Source organism: Pongo pygmaeus, chromosome 3, assembly GCF_028885625.2.
Source record: "Pongo pygmaeus isolate AG05252 chromosome 3, NHGRI_mPonPyg2-v2.0_pri, whole genome shotgun sequence".
In the NCBI taxonomy this organism is placed as follows: domain Eukaryota; kingdom Metazoa; phylum Chordata; class Mammalia; order Primates; family Hominidae; genus Pongo; species Pongo pygmaeus.
Genome location: NC_072376.2, coordinates 1,882,215 through 1,900,152, shown reverse-complemented (window position 1 = coordinate 1,900,152; position 17,938 = coordinate 1,882,215). Strand labels below are relative to the sequence as shown.

The 17,938-nt window shown below is 54.4% G+C and overlaps 2 protein-coding genes across 4 annotated transcripts in view; one reads left to right on the top strand and one right to left on the bottom strand.

The window, feature by feature from the left end:
• NSD2 (nuclear receptor binding SET domain protein 2) overlaps positions 1–11,898 on the bottom strand; it is a 128,769-nt gene extending 116,871 nt beyond the window's left edge. The window contains exon 1 of the mRNA XM_063664409.1: positions 11,797–11,898. The gene's annotated coding sequence lies outside the window, so the exon portion shown is untranslated. The remainder of the gene's footprint in view (positions 1–11,796) is intronic.
• Positions 11,899–12,066: 168 nt separating this feature from the next.
• LETM1 (leucine zipper and EF-hand containing transmembrane protein 1) overlaps positions 12,067–17,938 on the top strand; it is a 40,573-nt gene continuing 34,701 nt past the window's right edge. For 2 of the 3 annotated variants that reach the window (XM_054485448.2, XM_054485446.2), the window contains exon 1: positions 12,067–12,435. In XM_054485448.2, the coding sequence (XP_054341423.1) occupies positions 12,354–12,435 (82 nt within the window). In that variant the 5' untranslated portion in view covers positions 12,067–12,353. The remainder of the gene's footprint in view (positions 12,436–17,938) is intronic. The other variant, XM_054485449.2, reaches the window with a different exon arrangement.

Below are 17,938 nucleotides of genomic sequence, written 5' to 3'. Positions count from 1 at the left end.
GTGTGGTGGGACATGCCTATAGTCCCAGCTATTCAGGAGGCTGGGTGGGAGGATCACTTGAGCTCGGGAGGTTGAGGCTGAGTGAGCCATGACTGTGCCACTGCCACTGCACTCCAGCCTGGGCAACAGAGTGAGACCCTGTCTCAAAAATAAGTAAATAAATTCGTTTTCTTTATGAATCACCCAGTTTCAGGTAGTCTGCTATAAGCAACAGAAAACTGACTAAGAAGCCAATCTGAAAGGGCTACAAACTTGTGTGATTCCAACTCCATGACATTCTGGAAAAGGCAAAACTATGGAGACAATAAAAAGATTAGCCAGGGGTTAGGGCAGGGAGGGATGAGTAGGCAGAGCACAGATGATATTTAGGACAGTGAAAATACTCTGTATGACACTATAACAGTGGATACAAGAATGTACAGCACCAAGAGTGAACCCAAAACTGGGTTTTCAGTGATCATGACGTGACAATGTGGGTTCATTGATTACAAGAAATACACTACTCTAGTGGGGAATGCTGATGATGGGGGAGGCTGGGTGTGTGGGTGAGAAGGGGCTATATGGGACCTGGGTGCACTTTCTGCTCTATTTTGCTGTATACCTAAAACTGCTCTAAAAATTAAACTTTAGGCTGGGCGCAGTGGCTCACCCATGTTAATCCCAGCACTTTGGGACCAAGGCAGGCGGATCACCTGACATCAGGAGTTTGAGACCAGCCTGGCCAACGTGGTGAAACCCAGTCTCTACTAAAAATGCAAAAATTGGGCTGGGCACAGCGGTGCGTGCTTGTAATCCCAGCTACTCTGGAGGTCGAGGCAGGAGAATTGCTTGAACCCAGGAGGTGGTGGTTGCAGTGAGCCGAGATCATGCCACTGTACTCCAACCTGGGCAACACAGCGAGACTCTGTCTGAAAAAATAAATATATAAAAATTAAACTTTATTAGTTAATAAAAAAGATACATTGAAGTCTTAACTCCCAGTACCTCAGAATGTGGTCTCATTTGGGGAGGAGGGTCTTTCCAGAAGTAATCAAGTTAAAATGTGGTCATTAGGGTGGGCCCTAATCCAATATGACTGTATCCTTATAAAAAGGGAAAATTTGGAGACAGATAGGCACACCAAGGAGAGGCCATGTGAAGAAGAAAGCGGAGGTCAGGGCAATGCTTCCGAATGCCAATGACTGCTGGTGAGAGGATGGGACCCATTCTCCCTAGCAACCTAAGAAGGAACAAACTTTGGAAATACTTTGATCTCAAGTATCTGGCCTCCCGAACGTTTAAGCTACCCAGTCTGTGGTATTTGCTACAGTAACCCGAGCAGACTGATACTGTCCCTAATAAGGCTTCTGGAGAAGCTGACCTATGGCAGCTGAAGGGGCTGGATTAGAGTCGGGGACATGGGGGTGAGGGGTAGAGGTGTCAAGGACAGCAGGCTTGAACTCAGGCAGTGGAGACAGAGACATGTACGAAGACTCAGGGCTGGGACAGGTATGAGGGGCACAGGGAGGTGAGCAGTGGCTTTTTTCCTTCCCAGGATCCTGGGTACTGTCCCCACAGCAGAGGCACAGCCTTTGGCGCTGGAGCTGTGGGAGCCAGGCAAGCCCCTCCACCCCTTGGAGGCTGTCTGCACGATGGGAAGCACGTGGCAGGAGCCAGCCTGGGAGCCTCGCACATGGCGCTCAGCCTGCGCTCATTTCTTTTCTGGTAGACTGGGTTCCTGCCCAGACCCCAACTCCAGGTGCTGCTGTGGGTATTACAAGGGGTGCTGGGAGCTGAGACATGAGCTCTCTGGACAAGGCTGTGTACCCGCAGTCCTGGTTCCTGGGACTCAAGACACCTCAGGCTGTGGAACAAGACATCTGCTGGTGCAGCGTCCAGACTTTCACAGCCAGGTCACCTGCAGATAGAAACAGGCACCCAGCTGTGCCCTGCTGTTGAGACCAGGTGCTGTGACCCAAGGCTCCGTGGCCCAGCCTACTCCTAAATCCTCCAGGTCTCTCCAGCCACTCAGGAGTGCTCAAAGTCCAGTACTCCTCCTGGTCTAAAGGGATGAGAAAAAGGTCCCTAAGGCCCGGCAGGGTCCATTAAAAGCAGGATGAGAGGAGGGAGCCTGAGGTTTTAGGTCCAGGAAGAGCCTCAAGGGCAGGACAGAACAAAGCCTGCTGGAACAGACCCCTCAGTGATCAGCCACAGGCTACCTCTGCTTCCCACTAGAGAAGGGACTGGCCCGGAGTACACTGGGGCCCAAGGAAGCCCTCCCCAGGGTCCCCACTGGAAGAGATTACCAAATTATTTATTCTTCCTCCAAACCGTACGTGGTGAGGCCCTGCTGGGTCCTGCGCATAGTGTAGGCTTGGGCAGCGGCCAGGAGATGCCCCACAGCAGTCACTGCCAGAACTCACCTAAGGCCACCAGAAGCCCCTAGAAGGTGTCTTATCTGGGCAGTGGCCAAAACCCTCTGGCTGTGAGGAGGAGGACAGGTGCCTCTCCAGGCCCTGGATCCCTCTAGGGCACAGGCCTGGAAACTGCCTGCCTCCCCAACACCATTTAAATCCCCGCAGCATAAGAGGAATACCACCACATCTCATTTCATTCTACAGATTTGCAATTAGGGCTACTTTTCCCCAAAACTCTGCATTTTGAATAGTACAATCAACATGTAAATGTATTCAAAACATGCAAGTGTCTGTTTGGATTTCCTGGAAGAAAGTTATCTGGGGCTGGCTGGTCTTTTCCTGCCCAGCACAAGCCTCCCTGAGCCCAGACAAGCTCTCTTGGGTGGTTCTGAGCCCCTTGCAGTTGAGTCTGGCCAGCTCTGCACCCCAGTCCTCCCACACACACACCAGGGGCCTCTCCCCAAAGGCGATGTGTGTTGTTGCTCTCAAGAGCAAGAAGGGGCCAGGGGTGGTGGCTCATGCCTGTAGTCCCAGCACTTTGGGAAGCCGAGGCAGGTGGATCATCTGAGGTCAGGAGTTCGAGACCAGCCTGGCCGATATAGTGAAACCCCATCTCTACTAAAAATACAAAAATTAGCTGGGTGTGGTGGCATATGCCTGTAGTCCCAGCTACTTGGGAGGCTGAGGCATGAGAATCGCTTAAACCTGGGAGGCAGAGGTACAGTGAGCTGAGACTGTGCCATTGCACTCCTGCCTGGGCAACAAGAGTGAGAAACTCTGTCTCAAGAAAAAAAAAAAAAGCAAGAAGGAAGAGGTCCGCACCAGACACCTCTGGTGGGTTCCTGGGGAAAGGAGGCCCTCGTCTGAGGTGCTTGCCATTTGCAGGTGTGCTTATCTGAGAGGCTCATCTGAGCTCATCCAGGCTCATCTGAGAGGCTCCAGGGTGGGCTGTTGATGCTTCAGTCCCGCAGGGTAATGCTTTGGGCACAGAGACTGCTGGGATGTTCTGACAGCCAGGGCTGCTTCCCCATCCCTGAAGGCTGAGAGAAGCTGTTCTTGGAGGGCAGGCCTCAGGCAGGTTGGTAGGGGCCGTTGGAGGGGGGCCTGGGTCCTCCTGGGTGGGACCAGAGTGACCCTGAGCAGGTGGTCAGGGACAGTAGCAGCCAGGCGGAGCCTGGCTCTTTAATCTCTTTATGACTCTCCTCTTTTCTCTAATGAAAAGCTCCATATCTGGCTGTCAGCCGTATGGTCACTGCCTACTCGGGGCCTACAGCCCTAGCTCTCCCTAGGGAGAGCCCCTCCATGTGGCTCTTCATGGCTGCATGTCTGGCACCTCCTGGCCCTGACCTCCCTATAAAGGCTACTGCCAAAGGAGCCCCTGAGCCCTGGCTTGGCCTCCCCAACCCCCACCAGGGCTGGGGTCCCCCAGGGGCCAGGCTCATTGCCGTTTCCATGGAGATGTGTGCACTCTGACCCCAGCCTTTCTGCGTCCCAGGCCAGATAAAGAGGGCTTCCAAGTGGAAACCAGCAGCCTCAAGCTGCCCCGCCTCCCAGGCCCCAGGTGGCTCCTGCCTCCAAGGAGGGGAGGGAAGGAGGCCCCATCCCCTGAACTCAGGGCCCAGCAGGTCCAGAGCTGAAGCAGAGCCGCAGCTAGGACCAGAAGGGCCTCCCCTGAGGCCCTCCCAACAACCCTTTCCCAGCCTAACCCCTCTGGTCTCCGGGTTGGAACCTCACCTTTCCCAAATTCTGGCTCTGTCCCAGCTCCCACTCAGCCCAAAGGCCACATCGGTCCCCTGGGATGGCCCACGGGAGTGACAGCTGCAGCCACTGGAAGCCCACGGGCAGCACTACAAGGCCTCTGGGGGCTATGTGAGCAGAGCTTCCACTGAGTTGGGGTCCCCATCGGATAGGGGTGATGGACATGGGGGCTGAAATCCAGCTGAGGAGCCCCACTTCCCTCACCATGTCCTGGATGAGTCCCAGTGGTCACCTCCAGGAATAAACCACATATCAGGACCAGGCTTCAGTCGTGGGGGCAACTGGAAATCCATCTCCCCACAAAGATGCTCCTGGAGAGGCCACCCAAGCAAGAAGAGCCCCAGGCCTCAGAGGTGACCCGCACTGGTGTCACTCCTTGGACAGTCACAGACATCCACCTGTGGCAAGCACCAATCTGAACTTTACCCCTCTCGCTGTGCCAGCTCTCAGCTGAGAGACAACTTCCTCCAGAGCCCTCCTTCATCCCCCATAGCCCCATGAACACTACCTCTGGACTGGACTAGGGGGCTCCCAGGCCAGGTTCCCCCTCCTACCAGTTTCTTAGGACCACAAAACGCCAGAAAGTTACCCTCATCGTTCTGGAGCCTAGGAGCCTGAAAACAAGGTGCCAGCAGGGCGGGAGGCTTTGGGGAGGGTCCTCCCTGGTATCTCCTCAGCTTCCGGTGCTTGCCTCAATCCTTTGGTGGCAACCTCTGATCCCTGGCTCCGTGGTCACGTGGCCTCTGCCCTTGCATGTCACCTGAGTCTGTTTTCTCTTAGGAGGACTGCAGATCTATTGGAGTAGGGCCCTTCCTAATAACCTCATCTTACCTTGATTACATCGGCAAAGACTCTATTTCCAAGTGAGCTCGCACTTACAGATACAAGGTTAGGGCCTGAAAATCTCTCTTTTGAGACAAGGTCTCAGCTCTGTCGCCCACACTGGAGTGCAATGGCATGATCACGACTCACTGCAGCCTTGAGCTCCTGGGCTCAAGCGATCCTCCGGCCTCTGCTTCCTGAGTACCTGGGACTACAGGCCCATAAGACCACGACCGATTTCGTTTTTGTTTTTGTTTTTGTTTTTTTGTCGGGGGGTTGGGCGTCTCGCTATGTTGCCTAGACTGGTCTCAAACTCCTAACTCTAGCAATCATCCTGCCTCCACCTCCCAAAGCACTGGGATTACAACCATGAGCACCTGGCTCTACAACACCTCTCTAACTAGTTGCAGGAACTTAGCAACTACAGTTGGGACCTTGTGTCAGGTCAGAGCCAGCCCCAGGGCCTGGGGCTCACCTGCACGCCTTCTCCCTCTCCCCAGGGCGGCAGGGCTGGGACTGGTGATAGCCAGGCAAGCGCAGTGTCCAGGCAGGAGAAGAGGCCCGCGGGCTCCTTGACCGCCCTCACGGCACCCGCTCAGCCACGACCCCCCCACCCCCCATTCCCCAGTCCTGGCCTCGCTTCCGTGGAGGCCCCGGCTAGGTCCGGCCCCGTCCCAGGCCCCGGTTCCCGCGCCCCCGCGACCCCGCCCCAGCCGGGCTCCTCGGATTTTGCAGCGCGAGGTCCCTGGGAGGGAAGACAGCGAGGCCTGGGTGCCGCGCCCCCCACTTTCTCCTGCCGCCCCCGCAGCCCCCCTTCTGCACAGGGACTTCCCCGGGGTCGGGACCACCCAGAGCAGGGCGCAGCCATTGCTGCCCACTCACTCCGGCTTTGGCTAAAGAAACATTGTTTCGTGCTGAAATAGCACTTCTTTTTTTAATTATGAAAATGGCAGGAAATTAAAACCCACAGCAGAAGAAGGAAGAAAATAAAAGTTCTTCCTAAACCCTGTGCCTGCAGCTACGTCTTTGGGGAGCGCGTTGGGCCACTTCTTCCCTAGACTGGCGACCGTCTTTGGCAGCCTGAGTTAGGGACTGACCAGGGACAGCCAGAGTGCCACCCCAGCCAGTCTGGGACAGCCACGCAGGACAGAGGCTGCCTCCCCTTCTGCCAGCCAGCCAGATGTTTTACTATTTTTTACTGCAATAATTTCAGATTTACTGAAAAGCTGCGAAGATCATAGGGAGTCCCCCAACCTGGATTCCCCTAATGGTAACATCTTACATTTCCAGGGGAGCTTTGTGGAAACCAACACTGGTCCCTTACTATTAACTGATCACCAAGGTCGATTCAGAGTTCACCAGTTTTCCCACAAATGTAGAAGGATCTAAAAAGCAAATCTGGCTGGGCACAGGAGCTCCCGCCTGTAATCCCAGCACTCTGGGAGGCCCAGGCAGGTGGATGGCTTGAACCCGAGTTGGAGACCAACCTGGGCAACATAAGGAGACCTCATCTCTACAAAAATTTAAAAATTAGCCGAGCATGGTGGCATATGCCTGTAGTCCTAGCTACTCCAGAGGCCGAGGCAGGAGGATTGCTTGAGCCTGGGAGTTCAAGGCTGCAGTGAGCTATGATCACGTCACTGCACTCCAGCCTGGGTGACAGAGACTCTGTCTCAAAAAATAAAAAATAAAAAGCAAATCTAGGTGCAGCAAACCACCGTGGCGCACGTTTACCTGCGTAACAAACTTGCACGTTCTGCACATGCATCCTGGAACTTAAAGTACAATAAAATTAAGAAAAAAAAATCTATGTGCAGAGAAGGTGGAGCCCAGTCAGAGCACCAGTGTGCAGCACCCCACTGAACTGGGGGCAGTAGCACAGCTGGAATCTGTGGGGAAGGCCCTGGAGAGGAAAGTGTTTGCAGGGAAGCCTGAGATGTCCCACTGTCCTTGGCTGAGGAGTGGGCTGCACCTGCTCAGGATGAGGCCACCTGGACTTAACAGGTAGCAACTGCCATAGGAATTCTGGCCCAGCCTGCATGGAGAGACCTCATTCTAACCTCATCAATGTCCCTCATGAATGCTTTGGTACCTGGCTCCAAACCCCTCTCAGCCCACAGGCTTGGTATGCAGCTGAGACACCAGGACCCATGCCCTGGGAACTGGGACTGTGTCCTAGAGCAAATTCTCTAGGCACATCCTGTCTTAGTTATCTATTGCTGCATAATGGAGTACCCTCAGTTCTTCCCCATGTGGGTCTCTACAGGCTATCTGAGTGTCCTCATGACCTGGCAGCTGGCTGTTCCCAGAGTGGAAATGCAAAAGGGAGCAGGGAGCCTGCAATCCCAGCATTTTGGGAGGCCGAGGTAGGTGGATTGCTTGAGCCCAAGAGTTCAAGACCAGCCTGGACAATGTGGCGAGACCCCATCTCTACAAAAAAATACATAAATTAGCCAGGCATGGTGGCGTGTGCTTATATAGTCCTAGGTACTCTAGAGGCTAAAGTGGGAGGAGCCCTTGAGCCCCGGAGGTGGAGGCTGCAGTGAGCTGAGACTTTGTACCACTGCACTTCAGCCTGGGCAACAGAGTGAGACCTTGTCTTAAAAAAAAAAAAAAAAAAAATATATATATATATATATATATACACATATATATACATATATACATATATATACATATATACACATATATATACACACATATATATACATATATATACATATATATACATATATATATATACACATGTATATATACATATATATATACACATGTATATATACATATATATATATATACACATGTATATATACATATATATATATATATACACATGTATATATACATATATATATATATACACATGTATATATATAGAGTGGGTTCCATTGATTCAAATAAAGAAATTTTAAAAAAATAAATAACAACAACAAATTTAGTTCAAGCATGGTGGTTCTTGCCTATAATCCCAGCACTTTGGGAAGCTGAGGCAAGGAGGCTCACTTGAGGCCAGGAATCCAAGAACACCCTGGGCAACATAGTGAGACCCTGCTCTACAAAAAATTAAATCATTAGCCAGGCATGGTGGCACATGCTTGTGGTCCCAGCTACTCAAGGAGGCTGAGGCAGGAAGATTGCTTGAGCCCAGAGGTCAAGGCTGTAGTGAGCCGTGATCATACCACTGCACCCCAGACTAGGCAACAGAGTGAGGCCCTATTTCAATAAAAAAAAAAAATCCAAATGCACAGCCCTCCCATGTCCCAGCCCAAAGCCACCACTTTTTTTTTTTTTTTTGAGACGGAGTCTAGCTATGTCTCAAAAAGTGCAACGTAGTGTAGTGTACACTGGAGTGTAGTGGCGCGATCTCGGCTCACTGCGGCTTCCATCTCCCGGGTTCAAGCGATTCTCCTGCCTCAGCCTCTCAAGCAGCTGGGATTACCGGCATGTGCCACCACGCCCAGCTAATTTTTGTATTTTTAGTAGAGATGGGGTTTCACCATGTTGGCTGGGATGGTCTCGATCTCCTGACCTCGTGATCTGCCCACCTCAGCCTCCCAAAGTGCTGGGATTACAGGTGCGAGCCTCTGTGCTTGGCCCAAAACCACCACTTTTATGTGCAGGTGGTTCCTCAGTGGGGTGAGAGGAGGCTGGAGGCTGACCTCCACTTCTCCTGCTGCATGTACCTGGCTAAAGCTTCTCCCAGCTGCAGGAAGGTGACCTGGTATCCAAGGTTTTTCTCCTGGGCTGTCACTCTAGCCCCTGCCATCACCAGTAAGTGCAAGCACCCTGTGTGGAGCATCCCACTTTTGTCAGCTTACTTGCTCTGGTACCTGGCTCCAAACCCCTCTCAGCCCACAGGCCAGTGATCCTGCTATCTTCTGCTGTCTCCCGCTGCCCCCTCCTGTTCTTCCCTTTCCTTCTCCCCAGTTTAAATTCCCGGGACAAGCCTCATAGTCTCTTGCAAACATCCTTGTCTCTCTTCCTTCATCATACTTCCCAGCAAACCCCCAATCTGAGCAAATGCAACTCTGGCTGCTTTGCACCAGGGCATGGGTCAAGTGCAGCACACAACCCTTCTAAGTCTTCCTCTACTTCGCTAACTGGTTCCCTAACCTCCATAACTAGATCCCTAACCCCCCTCCCTAACTAGATCCCTAACCACCCTCCCTAACTGGATCCCTAACCACCCTCCCTAACTGGGTCCCTAACCTCCCTAACTGGAGCCCGTGTGCTGCCTGGGCTTCCTGCCCTGTTTCTCTACTGTCACTTGTATACACACCGAGTGACTATGGAAGGTTATGTGTGATTTGTGAGGAACATAGGGAGAAGGAAAAGGAGGTTTCCCCAACCAAAAAAAAAAAAAAAAAAAAAGGAGAAGAGAAAAAGGCTAAAAACAGTGCTTGCTATTAAACCACTGCGCCATGGTTCTGTGTCCTTGTTCTGCTGCATATGGAGATGCGGGACTGGAAGGCCTCATTCCAGCCTTAAGGTTACACAGTCAGCTGGCTGGATGCCAGATTTCTACTTATTTCTTTTGACCTATTTTTTTTTTGAGACAGTCTTGCTCTGTCACCAGGCTGAAGTACAGTGGCACAATCTTGGCTCACTGTAACCTCTGACTCCCTGGTTCAAGCAATTCTCCTCCCTCAGCCTCCCGGGTAGCTGGGATTACGGGCATGCACCATAATGCCCAGCTAATTTTTGTATTTTTAGTAGACAGGGTTTCACCATGTTGGCCAGGCTGGTCTCGATCTCCTAACCATGTGATCAGCCCGCCTCAGCCTCCCAAAGTGCTGGGATTACAGGTGTGAGTCACTGCGCCTGACCACAGCTATTTTAATTGTTGAAAATTTATCTAAGATCCCACCCTGCCTGGGCTGCACGAGCATCGCAGACAGCACCTGCCTGTGTCAGTCCTGCTGTTGGCTCTCCGCTGCCAGGCTTTCCTTGTCCTGGTCCAGAGATGGTAGGTCATCCCAACTGCAGGCGAGGGAGTGTTCCACATTTCCTCACACCCAGCACTTTGGGCAGGTTGGAGGCTGCGGGGAGGGCTTCCCCCCTCTTCCAGTGTCATTCAAAGTCCTGTAAACAGGCACTAGCACAGATGGGGCAGTCACCACCTCCTACCTGGCCTTGCCGGGACACCTGGGATCCCACAGCATTAACGGGAGGAGCACTGTTTCTTGCACCCTCCCCGGGGTCACCCTCCCCAGCCAGCATCGGGCAGGATCATCTGGTGCTCAGAACCAATGTCCAGACCAGGACTAGGACAGTGTCCTACAGCTGGGCCATAAAAAGTCCAGTTCTTTCTGACTCTGACCAACTGTCCTGTCCAGCTCAGGTCCGACCCTGGGTGGGGACAAGGACTATCCTTCTGTATCCCCCTCTTGCCTCTTGGGGGATGGGTGGAAAAGGGGCCCCTTCATGTCTGTTGGCAGCACAGGCCTAGGTTCAGGCCTAGTTGTGCTAAAACTCAGTCTGCATTTGATGTCTGCAGTGCCCACTGACCGGTGTGGACACAGGGACTTACAGACGGCTTCAAAGTGCCCTGCACTAAACAATGCCCTCCTCTCCCACCTGAGATGGGGAATCCAAGCCCATCCAGTCCCAGTACCTGGCAGTTCCTGCTGGGGAAAACCACCCAGGCAAGCAGGCTACCCACCCAGGTCCTGATGGGTGAGGACCGACTGCATGGACAGCAGGGGCAGAGGGGACCCTGGGGAGGGAGCCTCCTAGGGAGATGTGCCATTCAACCAGCCTCTCAAGACTGGGGAGCTGGATGGCATCAGATGTTTCACACCCCATGCGCTCCAGGGAACAGAGATGCTGAGTGTGCACTACAAGACCCTCCCCAGGCGGTGCCCTGTGGTGCCGCGGAGAAGCAGAAGGAGGCAGGTTACATCCCTGAAGACAGAGGGCAGGGCAAGTGCTGTGCTGGGGATCTCCTAGCTGGAGATCTCCACCAGCTGGGCCCCCAGTGCCGCAGGTCCCCATATTTCTCCCTGCCTGCTTTCTCTGCCCCAACTCAGGGATCCTCATCTTAGGGAAGGAAGGGGATGGTGGAGCTCAGAGGTCACGGTCTGCTAGGAGGCTGCACGGTCTCTCTCCCCTGGACTGGTCAGGGCTGGCTGTTAAACTGGGCTCGGGGGAGGCTCCTGGGAGACGGCGCATGAGCGGTCCGCGAGCCCAGCCCAGCTCTGGCGGGAATTCTGGAGACTCCGAGCCAGGTGCTTGGCGTCCTGGGCTTTGGCTGTTCCTTCTCGGACTGGGAAGTGGAGCGGACAGGGTATGGCCCAGGTTAGGAAACCTGGCGCTCTTGCGGCGCGCGGGACCCCAGGGGCTGCTTAGGCCAGAGCGAAACGAGGGGTCCCCCCGCGCCCACGCAGGACCCATATCCACCCCTCCCGCTCAGACGGGAGGACGCGGTGTGCCGGGATGGAGGGTGCTATGCTGGCTGCGCCGCCACCCAGCCTAGTGCCCTCGCCTCCAGGGGCTGGCATGGCCCTGTCCTTCAGGGCGGGACCCTGCGCTCCTGTCCCCCCCAGTGGTGACCGGGACCCCCGACGCCGAGCAGCGCCGTATCTGGGGAGCGCCGCCCGGTACGCAGGGAAGAGGCACTCAGGGCTGCGGGCGCCAGAGTGCAGACCGCCGAGGGCAGAGCCACAGAGCAGGGGAGGCCGGCGAGGGACCGCGGCCGAGGGCGACGAGGGCGCCCCTCCATCCCCAGCGTCCCCTGACTTGCCCTTGGAGCCCCAAGCTCCCAGGAGCCGTTTTCTACTCGTGGGAGCAGGACTTAGTCCCAGAAAAGTTCCGGACACACCCGCTGCTGCCGCCGCCCGGAGACGAAAAGACAATCCCCGCGCAAGCGCGGCCGACTCCCTCAGCTCCTGCGGCCGCCACGCTGCGAGCCCCGGCGTCCACTGTGCGACGGGAACCAGGATGCGGAGAGCCCCGGGAAACAGCCGCCCCGGTGCACGCCGGGACCGGTAGTCCGCGCCTCAGGGTAGTCCGCCGCTCCGGTGCACGCCGGGATCGGTAGTCCGCGCCCCAGAGTGCAGGCCTTCCCGGTGCACGCCGGAACCGGTAGTCCGCGGTGGCGCGGTCCGCCCCTCACCTGGCCAGCGGCGGGCGCTGAAGGGCCCAATGGGAGCCGCGGCCTGGCCGCCCCGCCCCGCGCCTCCGGACGTCTGTGCCGGGACCAGGCCGCCGCTGGTGCCGGGTCCTTGAGCAGAGCGCCTCCCGCCCGAGGCCAGCCGCCGCTGTCAGCAGTCCGCGCGGGCCGGATCTGAGGCGCCGCCGGGACGGCGAAGAGCCGCGGCCGCCGCGGAGGAGAAGGAGGCAGCGCAGGAGGCCGGAGCGGCCGCCGCGCCCGAGCACATGGCGTCCATCTTACTGAGGAGCTGCCGCGGCCGGGCGCCGGCCCGTCTCCCGCCGCCGCCTCGGGTCACCGTCCCGCGGGGTAAGCGGTGGGCGCCCCAGGGCGGGGCCGGCTCCCGGCTGGTGGGTCGGGAGCGCGGACTACCCGCGGGTTCGGGCTGGTTGTCACGGCGATGCGGGGGGCCCGGTGGTCCCGGCCTCCGGACGGGCCCATGGGGCCCCGGGTCTCGTCGCGGGCTGGGCCGCCAGCGCCGGGCGGAGCCGCTGGGCCTCTGCCTCGTGTTGTGACCTTAGGCGGCCGGGTCCCCGCGGGTCACTGCCTCCGAGACAGGCTTGGGAAAATTCTGAAGGGCTGGGAAGCCCCGGCGCGCCCTGCGCGAGTAAGCTTGGTGGAACGTGTCGTCCACGCATGAGGACGGCCGTGCCCTTTGGTCACGTTTGGGGTCCCGGAGACGAGACTGGGTGGGCAGGGCAGACACCGGTGAGCAGGACCTGCTGGGCTGCAGGAGCCTTCCTGGTCCGTCACTGATAAGGTGATGCCAGCACCTAGAAACCCCTGTGGTGTGATTAGGCCGAGACCTGCACCCAGGGAACACGGGGACTCCGGAGCCGCTGAGGGTCCTCAGGGTGCGTGGCCTTAGCCCCCCTAGCCTAAGGTGCTGTCTGGAGTGAATGCTGTCCCAGGGTGTGCCCACCTCCTCTCTCTCTCTGATTAACCAACTTATCTGAGTTTATGTCCTTATTTGTAAAATTGGAATAAGCAAAACGCTAAGAGGGACTCAAGTAAAATAATTACTGCAGTGGTGCGATCATACTCACTGCGCCTCAAACTCCTGGGCTCAAGCTATCCTTCTGCCTCAGCCTCCCAAGTTGTTAGTTGTGCCACACAACACCCAGCTAATTTTTTTTTTTTTGTAATTTTTTTGTAGAGACAGGGTCTTGATATGTTGTCCAGCCTGGTCTTGAACTCCAAGGCTCAACTGATCCTCCTGCTTTGGCCTCTCAAAGTGCTGGGATTACAGGAGCCACCATGCCCAGGCACCCAGCTTCAATTCTTGTCTCTGTTCCCCACCCCCAGAGAGATAGATTGAAGTTGCCCTGAATGTATCCTCCCAATTCTTGTATTTTTTTTTTTTTTTTTTTTTTTTTTTTTAGAGACAGAGTCTCAATCTGTTGCTCAGGCTAGAGTGCAGTGGTGTGATCTTGGCTAACTGCAACCTCCACCTCCTGGGTTCAAGTGATTCTCTTACCTCAGCCTGCCGAGTTGCTGGAATTATAGGCACCCGCCACCACGACTGGCTAATTTTTGTATTTTTACTAGAGACTGTTTTCTCCATCTTGGCCAGGCGGGTCTCGAACTCCTGACCTCAGGTGATCCACCCACCTCGGCCTCCCAAAGTGCTGGGATTACAGGCGTGAGCCACCGCGCCTGGCCCCCAATTCTTGTAATTTTTTTTTTTTTTTTTTTTGAAATGGAGTCTTGCTCTGTCACCCAGGCTGGAGTGCAGTGGCATGATCTCGGCTCACTGCAACCTCTGCCTTCCAGGTTCAAGTGATTCTCCTGCCTCAGCCTCCTGAGTAGCTGGGATTACAGGCGCACACCCTCATGCCTGGCTAATTTTTGTATTTTTAGTAGAGATGGGGTTTTACCATGTTGGTCAGGCCGGTCTTGAACTGCTGACCTCGTGATCCACCCACCTCAGCCTCCCAAAGTGCTGGGATTACAGGCCTGAGCCACCGCGCCTGGCCAATTCTTGTAATTTTTGACAATAATGGCTGGTTAGCCACTGAAACTTTTGGAGTGGTAAGAGGATGTTGAATGGTGCAGCTGCACAGTCTGAAGGTGGAGCTCAGCATTTGGTCTTTCCAGTTGCTGTGTTAGATGTTAGAGCTCTCTCTGGACCTCTTGATGGTGATAAAAGTACTTTTGCCACTTCGTGCTTATGTAGTATATTTTTGATTAATAATAATAATTAGCTTTTCATGTGTGATTCTGTCATTTCAGGAACACAAATGTCTTCTGTAGTTACTACTGCGCTTTGTGACAGGGACACTGGCAGGTCTGCTGTAGGAACAGTAGGGATTTCAAAGCCAGCGAGACCCAGGGCTGGACTGTGGAGGAGGTCCCTGAACTTACGAGTGATACACCAAGTGGAGTGCTGCAGGCCCCTGCTATTAACATCTTAGATGAGTAGGGTTCATTGTCACAGTTAATGAACTGACATTGATCTGTTACTGTTCACTAAAGTCCATAACATATTCAGATTTTCTTTACTCTCCCATTCTTCATTCTGAGGTCCTTTTTCTGTCCCAGGACCCATCTGCACCACCCTTCTTGATTGCCTCTCAGGCTTTCCTTGCCTGCAGTGACCTTGACAGCTTTGAGGAGTACTGCCCAGGTGGAGTGTAGGGTGCTGCTCTACTGGTATTTCTTGATGTTTCCTCATAATTAAGCTGGGAAAGATGGTTTTTCGGGAGGAAGACCACAGAGGTGAAGCATCCTCATCACATCACGTCAAGGCTCCATGCTGTCCGAATGATTTGTCACTGTTGATGTTGACCTTGATTAGTAGGCTGAAGTGGTGTTTGTCAGGTTTTTCACTGTCCAGTGACTCTTCTCCCACCTCTCCATATTGTCCTCTTTGGGAGGAAGTCGCTTTATGAGTAGAAGCAGGGTTGACTCTAAGGGCTGTGTGGGAGAGGTGACCTCTGGCCTGAGCCGCCTGGGGACAACAATGCCATTTGTTGAAACTGAGGAGGAGCAGAATGGGGTAGGGGGCGAGTTGAGAGTTCTTGGAGGTGTGGACTGTGCCGCGCCCGTCAGACCTGTGGGGCGTGTGTATTCAAGTCAGGGAAGAGATTGCCGGGGGAGGAGGTGGAGGTCAGGTAGGCAGGATCTCCCAGGAGTGGCAAGGGTGAAGCCCGGTGAAGAAAGGTGTGTTTGTTCTTTGACCTGATCCTGGCACCAGCACTGAGGGCTGAAAACCCTGGAAGTTTCCTGAATGATGGGAGTGTCTTTTTTCGTTTGTTTGTATTTTGAGACAGGGTCTTGCTCTGTCACCCAGGCTGGAGTGCAGTAGCTTGATCATGGCTCACTGCAGCCTCTAAGCGATCCTCTTGCCAGCTGATTTTTTAAATTTTTTGTAGACAGGGTCTCTGTTGCCCAGGCTTAACTCCTGAGCTCAACAGCGATCCACCCGCCGTGGCCTCCCAAAGTGCTAGGGTTACAGGCGTGAGTTTGGGAGTGTCTTCTGTCATTCATTATCACTGCACCGGAGTTTATGCTGATGCGGTGACTCCAGGGAGGCCCTTAGATAGATTGAGGTGCTGGCCATGCTGTGATTAGAGGGTGGGAACTTCCTGCCCCTTCCAGGGAGGGGAGAGGGTTTGGAGATTTAGTTCAGTCCCCATGGCCAGTGGGCCAATACTGTAATCAATCATGAAGCTTTGATGAGAACTTCTGGGTGAGGAGGCTGGTGAGGCTTCCCATTGGTGTCCACCCGGCTCCACAAGGTGAAGGATCCTGTGCTCAGGACCTCCCTGCCCTTGGTGTCTGGTTGTTCCTAGGTACCCTTTATAATAAACTGTGATAGTAAGTAGAGCCCATTGCTGACATCTGAGTCATTCTTGTGAATTATCAAAACCAAGGCGGTCATGGGAACCCTCAAATTTGTAGTCAGCTGAAGTTGGGTAGCCTGGGCACATGGAGTGGGGGCAGTCTTGTGGGACTGAGCCCGTACCCTGTGGGGTCTGCACTAACTCTGGGTAGTGTCAGTATGGAATTAAATTGTTGGACTCCCAGTTGGAGAATTCGTTGGTGTTGGAAAAAAGAACAGAAGGGCTACCAGCAGGGCCTGGCCACAGATGACACCTGTGCTCGTGAGGGACATGGAGCAATGATCCCCATCACCCTGGACGGCCTTGACTGGGGGTTCCTTGGAGAGCTGGGGACAGAAGCCATCAGAACAGGTTTTGGGGAGAGCCTAGTAAGGGAGCCAGTGGGACAGGCGGTGTTAGAGAGAAGGTAGAGTCACTGGGGGGCAGATCAGGGAGCTCTGGGAGGCCTGCCAGCCTGCCTGCTTGCTGGGCTGAGCCCTTGAGGCACAGGAGCTGGCCAGGGCAGGGGTGGAGGGGCTGAGGGTGCCATGGTGTGGGGAGGGTAGCGGAGACTGCGCTGGGCCCTCTTCATGTGGAGAAAGGTGGGGGGCCAAAGCTAGTCTCAGCTGGAGTGACAAGGGTCTTGGCATGCTTACTTGCACTGTGCTTTTAAATTTTAACTTAAAATGTAACTTGATGTGTATGAGAACATAGCTAACATTTTCCCCTTTACCCAGCTCCCAATTTACAGACCAGACTGTTACAAGCCCTAAATGTGGCACGTGATAGGAATTTCCTTCCCCACAGAAGCATGAGAGTTGCCTCCTGTTAAATGAGGTGAAGTGACATGTGGGTCCGCTAGGAGCAGGGTCAGTGCCTGCCCTCCCCGTCTTGTCCCTCCTCTCACGGTGACTCTCGTTGCCGGCTGGAGTGAGCTCCCCCCATCTTAAAGCTGTACTTGCTGCTCCCTGGCTGAGGATTCATTGCAACCCCACTGCCTGGAGGTTCAAGGCCACTGGGCATCTCAGGGTGCTACCTGCTGGCTCCTGGCACTGCCTAGCCTCTGCACAGCCTGGCCTGGCAGGGGCTGGTGCCTCTGGCCCTGCTGCTCCTATTCCTGTCTTGTTCCCAGCATGAAGTTTGATCACAATGGGCTCTGAATGTCAGTAGTGTGAATGAACTCTGACTTTATGCTTATAGGAACTAGAGCAAGTTAGGGAAAGTATCAAAAACATGTTAAAATCCTAAAAATGTGCTGTACACTTATCACTGTTGTTTATACAAGAAATGGCTTACTCTTGGTGTTTTTGTGGTTCTTCTAATTCTTTTTTTTTTTTTTTGAGTGCAATGGCTCAATCTCAGCTCACTGCAACCTCTGCCTCCCGGGTTCAGGTGATTATCCTGCCTCAGCCTCCCGAGTAGCTGGGATTACAGGCACCTGCCATCATGACCGGCTAATTTTTTTTTTATTTTTGTGGAGATGGGGTTTCACCATGTGGGCCAAGCTGGTCTTGAACTCCTGACCTCAGGTGATCCACCCACCTCGGCCTCCCAAAGTGCTGGGATTACAGGCATGAGCCACCGTGCTCGGCCTGTGGTTCTAGTAATTTTTTTTTTTTTTTTTTTTTTTGAGACAGAGTCTTGCTCTGTCGCCCAGGCTGGAGTGCAGTGGTGCGATCTCAGCTCACTGCAAGCTCCGCCTCCCGGGTTCACCTCTGTGCTGGGATTACAGGCGTGAGCCACTGCGCCCGGTCCAGTTCTAGTAATTCTTACAGCTCTTGCCCCTTGGGATCATTGCTTGCTCTATAGGGCTGTCTGCATAGAGGTCATGTTTCCACCAGAGCCAGCTGAAGTGAGTGGGGATGGTGCCACCGGTAGGAGTGCTCCCTCCCTAGGGCTGGCCTGCTTGGCTTCCCTCTTAGGGTGTCTGGAGTCAGGATCTACTTGAGGCTCCCCGTCTTTCTTTAGGACTACTTTGAGATACTATT